Genomic DNA, 14,653 nt, shown 5'->3' with positions numbered 1-14,653 from the left:
GAACCAGAAGTGCCTTCTCCATATGACATACATAGACAGGCCCTGAACATCACCACAGGAGGGAGTCCCTGTGCTGAGGAGATGAGCTTGTGGGGGAAGCTGGGCTTGGAGGTTCACAGCATCCTCTGAACTGGAATCAGGTTTGCCCTGTGCAGAGAGATGGGGAGCAGCCAGTGGAAGAGCTGAAAGCAAAGTGCTGCAGGGAACAGGTGTGTTAAGTCAAGCATGGTATTCCAGGAGTTCAGCTGGAGCAGGGAAGGGTGTTGGGAAGCGAGCAAACCCACGGAGCAGAGTTGGCACTGCCAACAGGAGCAAAGAGGGCAGTGAGAAGCTGCAGCTCCCCGCAGCTATTCCTCTCTAGTGTTCGTGGAAAGGGCAGGGCAGGAGAAGGCTTCCAAAAGGATTGGAGAGCTTGGACCAGTCCCATGCAGCTGCTGAGCACTGCAGTGTGTGTCCTGGTGTCTGAGCTGCCAGTGACTGCAGCAGCAAATGTGAGCTACTTTGCTGGTGCCCTTGAGCACCAGAGCTGGGCCCTCCCTGGCAGTGGAGGCTGCTGGAGGTTGTTTTGCTGGGGGCTGTGGCAGTGAGGGACAGCTTGAGCTGCCTGCTTTGGCCTTGGGGTGACTGTACCTCCAGCATTGGGGAAGCATGAGCTTGGTGACTGGCTGGCTGGAGCTCCTCCACCTCCAGGTGGGTCTGGGTCTGGTGTCAGGTTTCCAGCCCACCTTGGTCTATTTGAGGTCATCTCCAGGCTGGTAGAGCCCACAGAGCTGTGACGGTGTCTCAGCACTGGACAGGCTGCAAGGGCTGAGACCTTTGGGCAGAGCCTGGCCTGTGGATGTGGCTGAGGGCTTCTGCCCCCATGGGACAGCCAGGCTGAATGCCTGTTGCTGATCACAAGCCACTAAGTCATTGTAGTGGTTACAAAGGTTTATTTCAGATTATTTTAAAAAATCAAGCAAAACCAAACCTTCTTCATGTTTGTACATCCCTGTTCTTATTCAACTGGAAAAGAAGGTGCATCCTCCTAGCTGCCTGGTGTGGGGTGATGCCAGGCTCAAATCTCAGTGCAGAGCAAAGCCCCACAGTGTGGGAGCCTGTTGGCTCTGTTCCAGCATGGCCATGTACCACAGGGCAGCAGGAACCGGGGTGTGCAGGAGTCTTTGAATGTGGCAAAGACAAGTCTAGCATAGGAACCATGGGGGTAGTGAAGGCATTATGTCTGGTTGTTGAAGTGGGACCTGTAAGCTGCCATCTTCCCACATGTGGTTGTTGCTAAGTCCTTACCCAAAGCTGAGGCCAGTGGCCAAGGAAAAGACCTTACCTTCAGGTAGGTCACTGGGGTTTGTACATCAGGCAGAAAGACGTGAGCTTCAGGTGATGCCCAGAGCTCCCCAGGAGGCAGGGCTGATGCTCCAGGGACAGGCTAGCAAGGTTCGTGGTTGGCTGTAAGGACTAGTGTAAGTGATGTTCCCCATTCAAACACATACACATGTAAATTAATCCTCTTGTTGCTTCGGCTCATTGGCTCAGTTCAGCTCAGCTCTGGTGGCAGAAAGATGCCCTAGCTCTGAATGTCCCATTTCCAAGCCTGCTTCAGGGTCCATCCGAGTAGTGCAGGGAAACATTTAAGCCCTTCTCCCACAGGGCCAGTGTTCCTCTTCTTCCTTTCCCGCAGCTAGAGGGCAAAGGGAAGGCGAAAGGACACAGCTAATCTTCTGGGATGCTGTCAGGTTTTGGAGGAGGACATTGAGCACTTGCCACATCCCAAGCATTCAGAGCATGGAGCCTCCAGCAGGTAGGATGGTGCTGGTCCTGCAGTTACGGCCTACCCTGTCCCTGCCATCAGATTATGCTGGACTTGCTGTGCCGGAGCAGGCAGATAGCAGTCACCAGGGATGTCAGGGTGGTGACCACGAAGAGCAGGATGAGGATGACCCAGTAATTATACAGCATGCTCTTGTGGGAGGAGGGCTTCTCTGCTGGGATCATGTTGGTGAGGTTCAGCATGTAGCCCAGGGCCCAGCCAATGGAGGTTTCTCCTGCCTGTGGAAACAGCATGGCATGGTCACCATCCAGCCAGCCCAGCTGCATGGGCCTCAGGAGACCATAGAATCATGGAATCACTGAAGTTGGAAAAGACAACTAAGATCATGGAGTCCAACCAGTAACAGCAGCACTGCCAAGGCCACCACTAAACCATGTCCCCCAAGTGCCACATCCGCACATGTTCTAAATCCCTCCAGGGATGGTAACTACTCCATCTGTGGGCAGCCTGTTCCAATGCCTGACCACACTTTACATGAAGCAATTTTTCCTGAAATATAACTGAAACTTCCCCTGGCACAATTTGAGGCCATTTCCTTGTCCTGTGACATGTTAACCTGTGAGAAATGAGCAACCCTCTCCTGGCTACAACTTCTTGTCAGGGTGTTATAGAGAGTGAGAAGGTCCCTCTTGAGCTTCCTTTTCTCCAGGCTGAGTTCCCCCAGCTCTTTCAGCTGCTCCTCATAAGACTTGTGTTCCAGACCCTTCTGGGACAGCTTCAGTGTCAGCCCAAGGGAGAAGAGTGTGGGGGAAGCTGCAGCCCCCTTGAGCCTCTGCTTGTGCACAGGTCCAGCCAGCCCAGGGACAGAGCAGTGACCATCTTGTGCAGAACTGGCCTCATCCCCTGGGAGTAAAACCTCAGGCCAGTCCTGATCTCCTTGCACATCCCATAGCATGTGCAGACAAAAGTACCTCCTGCCCTGAGGTAACTTCCCAAAAAGCCTCAGCAAACCATTGTTTGGGATGGCTGGTGTCTTAAACACCAAGGAAGGGCTGAAGGATGTGATCCCATGACCACCCCAATAGCCAGTTCAGCTCATTTGTTTCCATCCCCTAGGAGAGCCCTCCAAAACCTGAGAGTTCCATCCTGCCCCTGTTCACTGAGATATTCCTTTATTCTGCTTTGCTCTTTTTCCATGAGGGATCATCTCTTCTGCAGAGTTCTTTGGCCTAACTCCAAAGAGATGCCATGGGATGGGGATGGATTTTGGTGCTACCCACCTTCTTCTGGAAGGCAATGTTGGGGAAGGAGTGGTTGTTGAAGCTGTAGCCTTTGGTGGTGAGCAAATACACAAATGTGCTGATGGCACAGTAATCTGGCAGCCTCTTCTCCAGCTTTGGGGCTTTCAGGAGCAGCTGGGTGGGATGCACAGAGGGAAAGAGAAGAGAGGTCAAGCCAGCAATGGCCAGGCTTGTGTCTGTGGCCTGAAGCTCAGGGTGGTTACATCCGTGAGGCCAAGGCTACCCCTGCCCACCTGAGCCCTCTCCCAGTTCCATGTCGGAGCCATCAATTGCCTTCCCCTTACTCCACTGGTGCCAGGAAACCCCGTGACCTCCAAGGGCTTCTCTCAAAGCCTGGGTGATACCCCACATGAAGCAGCCCCCTTCTTCCCGTGATGCCCAGGGAGCCCACCTCACTCCAGCTGGTGGCACAGATGGTCTCTGCAGCATCCTTCAGGTCGCTGGGCAGGTGCACGGGTCTTCCCATCACAGTCTGTATGAAATCCACGGTGTAGAAGAAGGCAGAGAAGGCCTGATGGAGGGAAAGGAGCAGCTGTGAGACAGGCTCGGAGTAAACTATGATCATGAGCAGACACTCTGGGCAATGTGGTGGGCACCAACAACTGCTGTTGCAGAGCTGGAGGTCTGATTTTGCTGCCACATGATGCTGGGGAGCTGCCCGGCCCCCAGCCAAGTCACCACCCTCCTCTTAGGGGACTTACAATGAAGCTTCCTGAAACCTTCGGCTGGAAAACACCATCAAAGGAGCAGTGGGAGAAGGAGCAGTTGGTGAAGTCAAAGAGCTTGCTGACATGCAGAGTGCAGAGGTTCCCGTTCCCAGTGCCGACCAAGGTAACGGTGGTGTTGAGGGCAAGGCTTGGTCTCTCCTTCTCCGTGCAGGGGCTGTCATAGATGCTGCTCAGCAACAGGCTCTTGTTGTAGCCCATAGGCCAGCAGGAATGGGAGACAGTTTCTTGGTAGCGCTCAGCCTGCCAGAGGAGGGACACAGGGGGTGCATGAGCTGTGCATAGCACAGCTTCCCCAGAGCTTGAGCAGCCAGACACAGAGCAGTTGACAAAAGTGTCTCAAAATGGTTTGCGGTGTCTTGGTTCTAGCCAAGAGCTGCATCATCTAGTGGAGATAGTGGGAGAAAGCCCTGGGAACACAGGAAAGGGTTGGGGGCAAAACCCAAGTTGGCTGGTAAAGGTGTGCAGCTGGTCCAGGGCTGAGGGACAGTGTAAACACCGAGGTGAGGGGGCAGCTGTGGGGTCATGGCAGCCAGCATCCACATCAAGCACACACTGTACCTGGAGGAACTTGGAGAGCAGCCTCTTGAGGACCTGGTCCCTCCCATAGCAGAGGAAGCTGTGTGTGTACACTTTGTATGCCTGGCCATACAGTTTCAGCATCACCTCATTTCTGGGGTTTTCAATCGTGTCCCTGGTTTCAAAGGTGATCTGTGTGGAAGCACCTCCAAAGTCCATGGCCCCCAGGGTCTTCTTCTGAGGCTGGATCCATTCTCCGAGCCATCCACGCTGAGCCAAGGAGGACAAGAGCAGGCACACGCGTATGAGGAGCTGCCCAGCCACCACAGCCATCCCACTGGATGTCACTATCCTCAGCTCACCTTGATGAAGTTCTCCAGGAGATAGTTGGCAGTGACCCAGCCAAAGACCCCTTCCTCTTCCCCTGACAGGATCTTTGCTCCCCGGAAATCAAAGGGGTGTGTCTTCAGTGTGGCTGCTACAGCTCCGAGGACAGCGTCCGACGCCTGCGGGTCCGCAATGCTGTGGGCCAGGTGAGAGGGTGGGGTGACAGACCTGTGCCACAGTGCTGCAGAGCCCTCCCTGTCCCAACTATAAATAACCCTTGAAGGCCAGCACTGCCATAGCAGGGCCCAGGAGGAGAGGTGAGCCGTTGCCTGGGTACTCATAGGCATGTCCCAAAAAACCACTAGCTAATTCCCCTTGTCTCTACTGGAGGAGGCAGGTAGCAGGAATGAAGTGTGCTCCTCACTGCTGGGACAATGGAATCCATCCTGCCTGGGCTGAGTGAGGGGAGCACGACTGCTCCCCCGTGTGCTTTTTGAGGGGTGTTTATTCTCACTGTGTCCCATCAGGCTGGCAGTGGGTGCAAGGGATTTTCCTCCTAGCATCCAAAAAGTCTGGGTGGGTTATCCTGGTGCTGGCCCTCCACCAGCCCCCACTAGCACTGTGCTGGCTGTGCCCTGTAGAGTGTATCCTGCTCTGAAAGGCAGGACCACTTCTGCAAGGGACACAGCACTGGGCAGGTGGGTGGTCAAGAGCTTTGCCCAGGAAAAGAGCAACACTTCAGCCATCCTTCACCACCTCCACCCCTGCTGTGTGTAGCAAGCTGGCATGTTAGAGTGGCACAACAGGGCACCCCTGAGCACTCACTTGAGCAGACGCATGCCAGCCGTGGCACCCAGGTAAAGTGGGGTGCCTGCATGCTTCTCCTTGGGCACATCTCTCAGGGCCTGGCTCAGGCAGTGCTCCAAGCTTGTCCCAGCTGCCAGAGGGTTTGAGCTGTAGCTGGAGATGCCAGGACCTGTGAAGAGGAAAAAGCATTGCTCCCTGCTGGTGAGGGAATGGGATGGTGCTCAGTGGGAAAATGCCTGGTGAGCAGCTTTGCCCCTTCCAGGCTGTCCAAAAGGCAGTTTTCTGTAGGCGTGGAGCCATCCAGGTCCAGCCACATCTCTCTGCCCACGCTGCGTCCTCTACTGGCTGACAGTCTGGGAAAGGTCGATAAATAGAGAGTGAAAGACCAACCCTGGCTCCTCAATGGGCTAGGCAGGGAGCTGGATTGCTCCCTGGTGGTTCAGTACCTGGAAAAGACAAACCAAAGCACGCACAGCTGCAAGCCTTGGGGGGGTTGGGAGACATTTTAGGAATAGAGCGGAATACTTTAGAACATGTCACTACACTGCTGAATACAGAGGGAGGCAGCTGGGCATGGCAGGGGCACTCACACCATGCTGCCCTGCCACAGGGATGCAACAGACACCGCCACCAGGCAAGCTCTTACCCTCCACATCACACATGCTGTGCTCGCTGACCACCCCGGTGTCATTCTCCTTGTCTGCAGGCCACTTGTAGATGAACATGGCGGTGTGGGAGGACCCAGCGTCCAGCACGATGCCGTACTGCAGGGGGAAGGCAGTGGGTCAGGCCTGGAGGCTGAAGGGCCCCTGGGTGCTCCAGCCCTTACCAAGGGAAGGCACTGGGGCTCAGTGCACAACCCGTCCACACTCCGACCCTCAGCCCACACTCCTACCCTGTCAGTGCCCAGCAGCTCTGCAGTATCATCTGGCAGAGGCAGGCTTTGCCCAGCCCAGCCTGGCATTGCTGGGCCCACACCTGCCCAAAGAGGGCACTCCCTGGCACGTGACTGGGAGTGGGATACTGGCCGTTCTGGAATGCTGTTTGGAACAGCACAGGGACTCCAGCTTTTTGGGTAAGGGGACCCCGTTGAGTGCAGCTCAGGGGCTCTTCCCCCACTGCAGGTTACCATCACTCCTGGCTGCCTGCTGAGCCGTGCTAGCCAGTCCCTGGGACTGGTGGTAGGGAGAGACACCTGAAATGGCTCCTTGGGATGCTCTTGGCCAAAGAAGGGCAGCCAGGCCCCTCATCCCTCCTGCCCTTGTATGGCTTGGCTATTCTCTGGCTATAAATAACCCTGCTCCTCCTGCCAAACAAGGTTACCCAGCTCCTCGGGAGGGGACACCATACATGCTGCCTGCAGCACCCCTGGGTGCAGCCCTCTGCCTGACCCCTGCTGCCCGTGGTCTTGAGGTTGCCCATGCTGGCCCCCACTGTGCCCCCTCAGGGCTGTGAGTTTGGGGGGAAAGCAGGGCAGGACCCAGAACCACCCCAGCTGAGCATCTCTGGGGTGAATGCCTCTAAGGCTTAAACCTCCTATGAGTCTCTGTCTGCTCCTGCCCTACCCAGATTCAATACAGCCAAGGGCTGGAGTAGGCAGCTCCTCTCCCTGTCCGGAAGCCACCCCAGCCCTGCCTGCCATGAGTGCCCCATGCTACCCCTCTCCCTATCACCTGGTTTTCACCAGCACAGGCAACAGAAGTGTCAAGGACACCCGAGGTCCCCACTTATGGGTAGCCTCAATTACACCATGAACCCATGGCCCTGCACCAGTGGTACCTCCTGCTCCCTCAGAGGACCATCTCACACAGGTGACCCTCCCAGACTCACCCAGTGATTTGCTCATGCCCTGGGCCAAAAACTACAAGCCAGCAGAGAATCCCCCTCTGTGGCCAGGCTGGAGCAGTGGAGTAGCTTCAGCTCCTGACAAACACAGCAGAGAGGAGGAAAAAGGCTGACAACTCTGTCCAACACCTCTCCCCAGCCTCCTGGGCTGGGTGCTGGGGTGAGTGTTCCGGGCAGGCTTAGAGGGCTCTCAACACCCTCTTTGCCCAGCACGTGGCATCCCAGTCTGTTCTTGGCAGAGCAACCTCTGCCTTGCCTTGCCTCCCTGGGATCCTGTCACCCCTATGTCCCCAGATGAGCAGTCACTGGCCAAGCACAGGAGAGTCTGAGGAGGGTCCAGCCCTAGGGGACCCCCTCTGTCCACCTCAGTGGCACATGTGTCCACGCCCTCTGTAGTCACCATGCAGATGTCTCTGATTTGCTCGCAAGGCACTGCATTACCCCGGATATCACCTGCAGTGACACTAGCAGGAGCAGGTTGACAAGGCTGTCCGCGTCAGGAAAGCATCTGTAGGTCATCCCCAAACTTGGGGCTGAGCACAGCCAAGACCCTAGGAGTACTCTCCAGTGTGGAGATGCCATGGAGGGGCTGAAGTCCACAGAGAGGGACAAGGTTAGAGACAGGGATATCTACAGGATGGCAAGGGCTGAGAGATGCTGTAGTATGAAACAATAAGGATGACCTGCAGTGCCAGGGATACCTGGTGCCACCCACCAGGAGTGGGGTCAGCCTGGGAGGGGTATGCTGGGGATGCCAGACTCACCCCATGGCAGGAAGGGACATGGCCACATGGCTGGCTCTAGGGTGAGCAGGAGACCCACCACCCGTGACAGGAGGAAGGCTGTTTCCCAGGGTTTCTTCCTGCATTCAGCAGGGCTGACTTGGCTGTGCCCCACTTCCCACCCCATGGAGAGCTGGTACCAGGATGTATTCATGGGGGTACATACCTGGGGTGGAGTTGCACATGTAAAGAGATGCACAAATGTATGTGCACATGTGCATGCATATATGTGTGCATGTGGTCTACATGTTGCAGGAGTGTGCATGTTTGTGTGTGGGTGCATGGGCATACAAAGGTGTGTGCAACTTTAGGTGTGGATGCTTACACGTGGGTGTGCACGGGTGAGGTGTGCATGCACATAGGTGTGCCAGTGTGTGTGCACGTGTCTGTGCACACATGCATTTAGGAGGGGTGTGTGCATAGGTGTGCGTGGGCACACATACCGTACTGCGTGCCCAGGGAAGTGCAGGCAATGAGAGGCAGCACGGAGCCTACACCCAGAGTAAGCCCCACGCAGACGTGACATGTTGGGGTGACAGCTGGGGCAGGATGCAGAACTGGCTGCACATGTAGGCACATCCTAGTGCCCTTTGCTGCCAACACCTGTGAGTCGGGGTTTGGGGTATCTCCTCTTGGACCCCCAGCGCATTACCACCAGGCGTGGAGTGGTGGGTGAGGTGCATCCCATGGGTCCCCCAGCCTTGGCAGTGGCAGCAGCAGCGCTTGGCCTGGCTGAGGTGAGGTGCTGCAACACGATGGTGCTGCCTCTGCAGAGAGTGCCTGGTGAACTGCTCCCACAGCTCACCCCACAGCCACCCCAGCAGGAGAGGAGTCACCGCAGCCTCGTGCCAGCCCCTCCTGAGGGCCCGGGATTTGGCACCCCAGCTTGTCCCTGTGGAGAAGACATCCTTGCCTGGGAGTGCTAAGCAGTGGTGAGAATCGTGCGCGTGGTCCACGAAGGCACCGAGGCAGACATGGGCAGCCTAGTATGTTCCCAGTGATGAAGAAATGTCATCTCCTCCAGTCTCAAGGGTACCTCATGCCTCCAGCATTCACACAGAAATCCTGAATGGGATAACCTACAGTGGTGTGCAATGGTGCCAGCCCCTAGCCCCAGATCCTGTCCCTGTCTTAGCTTCTGTCCCTGCCTAGAGCCTGGGCATGGGCATCGGAGCCACTGCATTCCCCAGAGCAGAGAGTGCTGCTGTGTGGGTCTGAGTCACGGCTGAGCCATGGACATGGGCAGGTAGGCTCCAGGGGCCCTACAGGTGGGAAGCCCCAGGAGGGAGGATAAAAGCCCACCCCGAAAGTGATTTGCAGTGTAAGTGCGGCCCTCAGCTCTGCCAGCTGAGCTGCCCTGTGCCTGCTAACAAGTACACTGCAAATGAGGGCTGGGGAGACACAGGGGTGCCCTGGCGCACTCCCACACCAGCACCTGGCTCCCATCACCCCTCTCATCTGCCTTGCCATGTTTGCCTACTGGCACCCAGGGCTTTGGCAGGGCCTCATGCATGAGAGACAGTCCCCACCACCAGCATCTCCTGGTAGCACAGGGACCCTGGTGATGCTGCAGGCAGGGGGGGCACAGAGTGGTCTCCATTGTGGCTCCACACTGGGACAGTTTTCCAATGCCAGCCCTATCTCTGCTGCCTCCTAGGTCACTCATGGTCCCAAGGGCTCTGCCCCAATGCAACATCACTCAGGCCAGCCCCATTCAGGGCTGCTCAGTCCTGAAGCCCCTGCAGAGGGGGCACAGAAGACAGTCATGTTCCCAAAGGCCGTGCATGAGTAGTGCATGGGGCTCCTGATCAGTGTTTGGCTCTGCCCAGAGGAGGACGCAGATGGGGACATTGAGAATGCCCCATGTGCTGCTGCCTGGCACTGTGCTCCATGGCCATGCCCAGGACTTCAGCCCCCATCCCATAGGCCCTCCAGGCTGTCCCATGTCGCATGAGGGGCTCATCCCTGGTCTCCCACCGTTCTGCCTTTCTGAAGGGTGGTGAGGTCATGCAGCACTCAGGTTTGCAGTGAGATGTGGCAGGTTTCCTTCCTGCTGCAGTAGCCACAGCAGCCACAGGACATAGAAATTGCCAGAGATACTTTGCCAAAAGAAGAAAGAAAAGGGCTGTCAAGAGCAGGACGCAGCTCAGGGCAGTCAGGCCATAACCTCCACTGCAGACCCATGAGGGGAGGATCAGTCCCTCAGCAACAAGATAATGAATCCAGGGTGGTTTTAGGGCTATATTCCATGCAAAGGAGCTGGAAAGGGAAAATGTGGAGCTGTAGTTCAGCAACGAACAGCACTATCCAGCAGCTAACGTGGACTGACTCAGCAAGGACCACATCTTGTCCAGGCCATCAGAAGATGTGCCCAGGGTCTCCCATAGCAGGAGTGACCTCTAAACCACATGGGCATCTTTTGGGCTGAGTTAAAATAGCACAAAGTACTGCATTGTCACAACAGCACTGGACTTTGTGTGAAAGCAAGTCCTCAACACCTTCCTGGTGCCAGCCTCATGGGAACAGGCACTGCTGGACACCGAAGCACACACCATGCTGGACCTCATTGCTCTTGGCATATCCAGGAGCACTGAGTCCCTGGGCCAGGCCTTGTGCAGAGCAGGGTCAGGACCCAGGTGGGTGTTCAGGAATGCTTGGTCCCAAACTGCAGCAGTGCCTGCAGACTAGAAGGTGCTAGCATTCAGAAGGAGAAAAAGCATCCAAAAGGCACAAGAAAAAAAGTTTCTGGGAATTAATTTGGTTTAAAACCAAAGGTCCATCTTGGAACCAGGGAGAAGAAAGGCTTTCCAGGCTGATCCAAGTGCTACATATGGGAGTCTTGGTACCGATCTAATTCCTTCATGTTCCAAAAGATAAAATCCACTTTGAAACCAGCTCAGCGCACTGCCCAAGATGGCCCAGCATGTGGTAACAGGTGGACAAAACAGGTGTCACAGAGAGGGAGTTAAAAATTAGTAGTTATACTAAGAGCAAAAAGGGTCATCTTGGCTAAGCCTGCTTGTCTTCATTACATCTGACAAACCCAGAGAGAAGGCAGCAGCACATCTGGCATGCAGGCTGGCTCAGAAAGTTTCCAAGTAAGTTGCTTGGGATGAGAAAAACGGGGTTTTAGATGAAATACTTTTCAGGACAAGAGCCTGGGACTATTTTAAAACAAAAGACTTGTCCTACAAAAGGAGTGCTTGGCCAAAAAGAAATTGTTCAGGAATGTCTTTCATCATCCGAATTTACGACAAAAAAGGGGGGGAAAGCAGCTTGTATTCAGAGGAAAGTGCATTTGTCACCCAGCAGCACTGGCTCGGGCAATGCAGTGGAGCCCGGGGAGATGCTGGGGTGCGCAAGGAAGCCCTGGCCCAGGCAGAGCGGCGGCAGATGCTGACTCGGCTGCTCTGACCGGGGGGGCCGCTATCTTTCAGTGTGTCCGACGGATTCCCCTCCCAAAGCGCACGTCCCAAGGCACAGCGGATGGACGGCCGAGGGTCCCGCAGCCGGCGGGTCTCGCTACTGGGGCAGCTCCGTCCCTGCGCACCCGGCGGGGGCTGCTCCCTGCCACCCTCCCCGCCCAGGAGGGATCCCTCAGCCCTGGCGCCTCCCGTGACGCTGGGGATCCTCGGATGCCGGCGTCTCTCCCCCAGCAGTATTCCTGCACGCCGAGAATGCCGCACACCGACGTACCCACGGCGGCTGCCCCAGCCCCCGGCAGCCCCGCGCCTCCCGGTGCCCGCCGCCCCTCCGCGCCCGGTCCCCCCGCGCCGCCCCGCTCACCTTGAAGCCCGGCGGGCCCCGTGTGTCCCCAGAGCCGAGGAGGAGGAGGAGGACGCCCAGCAGGCAGCCGAGGGCCAGCAGCAGGAGCAGGGCGGCCAGGCGGCGGGCCATGGCGGAGCCGGGCAGGTGAGCGGCTCGGCAGCGGCGGCGGCGGCTCCTGCCGCTCCTCCTCCCCCGCCTCCTCCTCGCCCGCCTCTCCCGGCTGAGTCACCGCCGCCCCGGCCCACCCGGGCGGGACACCGGGCTCCGGGGCACTGCCGGGGCGGCCCGGGCTGCGAGTCCTGCGGCTGCCCCGGACCCGCACTCAGATCTTCCTGCCCGCTCCGCCCCGCGAGCAGACCGATCTGCCTCCCCCAGGCACGGTTCTTATGCCCAGGATCAGCCCCAGCCCGGCCCCTCAGGCACCGCCCCGGCCCTAGAATCGGCTTTGTCCCTCGAGCATCACCGTTACCGAGAGGGCTCAGCCCAATCTTGTCCCTCATCCCTGGGCACAGCCCGTGTCCTTGGGACCGGCCCCATCTACCCCTCCGGGCAAGGTCCCCAGACTCAACCCCATCCTGCCCCCTCCCTAGGGCTTAGCCCTTAGATGGGTTCAGTGGGATGTGGGAACATCCTGAGATACAGAAAAGTTCCAAGAACCTCTCATCTACAATGATTAACAGCTGTGGTTGCGTTCCTGCTTTTAATCATCACAAGAACTTCGTGACAGCCCTGAGGAGCCCAGATGTATATTGAGGCTGTTTTCAATAAGGTCACAAGTGAATAATGTGATGCATTTGCATAGTGAGCAGTGAGCCAAAGGAGGTTTAGTTCCTTCCTCTGAGAAGGATATTTGCAGCTTGCATACACAGTGGAATACAACAGTGAACAAAATAATAAACAAGGACAGAAGGATGGAGGTCAGCTCCTAGAGCAGCTGAGTTGCAGGCTGTGGGTCACAGCCTCACACTGATGGTGTGAGCTGAGGCTCCTCATGCCTCTCTCCTCAATACTTCCTTGAAGCAAGGAGCTTTCCTGCTGCTCACAGCTGACCCATGCACAGCACACATTGCACCTTCTGCAGAGCTCCCTGCCCATCACTGTGGTATTGGGGCACGGAGGTGCTCATGGGGCTAAGCCTTTGCCCAGGGCTTGTGGTGCAGGAGCCTCCAGCCCTGATGCACCCCTCCATTGCACAGGTTCTGCAGCTGGAGGTCCCACAAAGGATGAACTCCGGTGCTGTCCCCACTTTCACCCTGGCAATGCCCATCACTGTGGAGCAGGGCTTCTCTGCAGGACTGCTGTGAGTCTGTTTGCAGGGGTTTACCTCCTCACTTCAATTCATTAAGCACTTAACTCTGGAAAATCCGTGTTAATCTATTCCATACATTAATATATTAATTGATGTGAAAAAAATATTTGCTTTTGCTGCTGATTATGGCACAGGAAAACACAGTCCTGTCCCTGAAGCTCAGCATAGCATCATTTCCACTGCCTTTCTGCCTCCCCAGGCTGACTCTTCTCAAGTTTCTATGGGAAAAATACCTGCCTGCTATTGACTCTTCATGCTGCCCATCTCACCTTCTGAGGCAGTGGTCTGCCATCCTGTACAGTGCAACTGCACCAGTGATTATCATAGAAAGATCTTTTCTGGATTGCACTTAATCCCTTTCTCAAACCTCCTGCTTCACCTTTAGATTGACAGGCAACGAGGTCTTCAAATACTAAAAAGGAACGAAAAAAATCTCTTTTGTGGATGGTGGGGAGCAGAAACAGGGTTGGAGGAGCCCTGTGGGAGTAGGGATGGTCCCCTTGCACCTCATCCTTCTTTTGGTTTTGGGGACTTTGGAGGAAGTTCCTATCTGTCAGGTGGTCCTTGTTGTGGTGGGACCCATCCTGGGAGATGTGTGTCCTCCATACCTTGGTCTTGTGCAGACTTGGCCATCCTATTCCTGGGCTGTCCATAGGTGGCTTTGAAAGGGGGGCTGGAATCCCTTCCCTCCCCAGGGTGGCCTGCTCCTCCTCTTCGTGGGGTCACTTTTGCCACCCTCTTTCCAGCCCCAGGGGGGTAGGAGCTGAGGTCTGAGGGAGCCTGTGCCATGCCCTAGACAATCACTGGTGTCCCAGGATACTCAGCTTCCAGTGCAAACAGGAAGGCACCAAAAGCTTGGACATGCTGGCATGGAAATACTCCCATTCCCAGGGGAATGTCAGGCAGACAAACACGTGTATAGACAGACAAATACCCGAATACCCTGTGACAGTATGTTCAGGCAGGGAGCACCCCAACACGACTGTCTGAGCTCAGCCCAGCCAGGGTCAGGCATTGCCAGCTGCTGCCCCAATAAGGGGGGTGGGAGGGGTGGGGGGGCTCACGTCAGTTTTCCTTTCCCATGTAGCCCTGTCAAGGCACCATAGGCTGGAGAGCAGGGCACCGAGGGTGGCAGTGCCTCTGCTTGTGGTGTGTGGGCAGCCCCAGGCACTCACAGGGAACCCAGCTCCATCCCTGGGGAGGAGCAGGTGTCTGCACTGAGGTGGCTGCCCCAGGTGGGCAGTGCCTGAGCTCCAGGCACAAGAACGTTCAGTGAGAAAAAGCGAGGGGCAGGGAAGGCTTTCTTTACCAGGGAAGACAAAGCAGGCAACCTGCTCCAATGGCAGGAGGCAAGAACAGCCTTGTTTATCTGAGGAAACAGGGATGTGGATTTTGGGCACTATCAAAGAAGGCAAGAACAGATGTCACCTCTGCAGGACTTGGGTTGCGAAGCATACAATCTACCCCAATGAACAGGTTCAATGAGCAAGCAGCTGTGTGGG

The 14,653-nt window shown here is 56.4% G+C and overlaps 1 protein-coding gene across 1 annotated transcript; it reads right to left on the bottom strand.

The window, feature by feature from the left end:
• Positions 1-912: 912 nt before the first annotated feature.
• ENTPD2 (ectonucleoside triphosphate diphosphohydrolase 2) lies at positions 913-12,986 on the bottom strand. The gene is made up of 9 exons (XM_058038105.1): positions 11,861-12,986; positions 6,094-6,211; positions 5,466-5,616; positions 4,676-4,835; positions 4,356-4,583; positions 3,771-4,037; positions 3,461-3,580; positions 3,049-3,183; positions 913-2,046 (listed from the first exon to the last, which is right to left on the bottom strand). Exons 1-9 carry the CDS (start codon positions 11,969-11,971, stop codon positions 1,846-1,848), a joined length of 1,491 nt encoding a protein of 496 aa, XP_057894088.1. The 5' UTR covers positions 11,972-12,986; the 3' UTR covers positions 913-1,845.
• Between the last annotated feature and the right edge of the window lie 1,667 nt (positions 12,987-14,653).

Source organism: Melospiza georgiana, chromosome 20 (assembly GCF_028018845.1).
Source record: "Melospiza georgiana isolate bMelGeo1 chromosome 20, bMelGeo1.pri, whole genome shotgun sequence".
Taxonomy (NCBI): Eukaryota; Metazoa; Chordata; class Aves; order Passeriformes; family Passerellidae; genus Melospiza; species Melospiza georgiana.
This window is presented reverse-complemented; position numbering and strand designations above follow the sequence as displayed.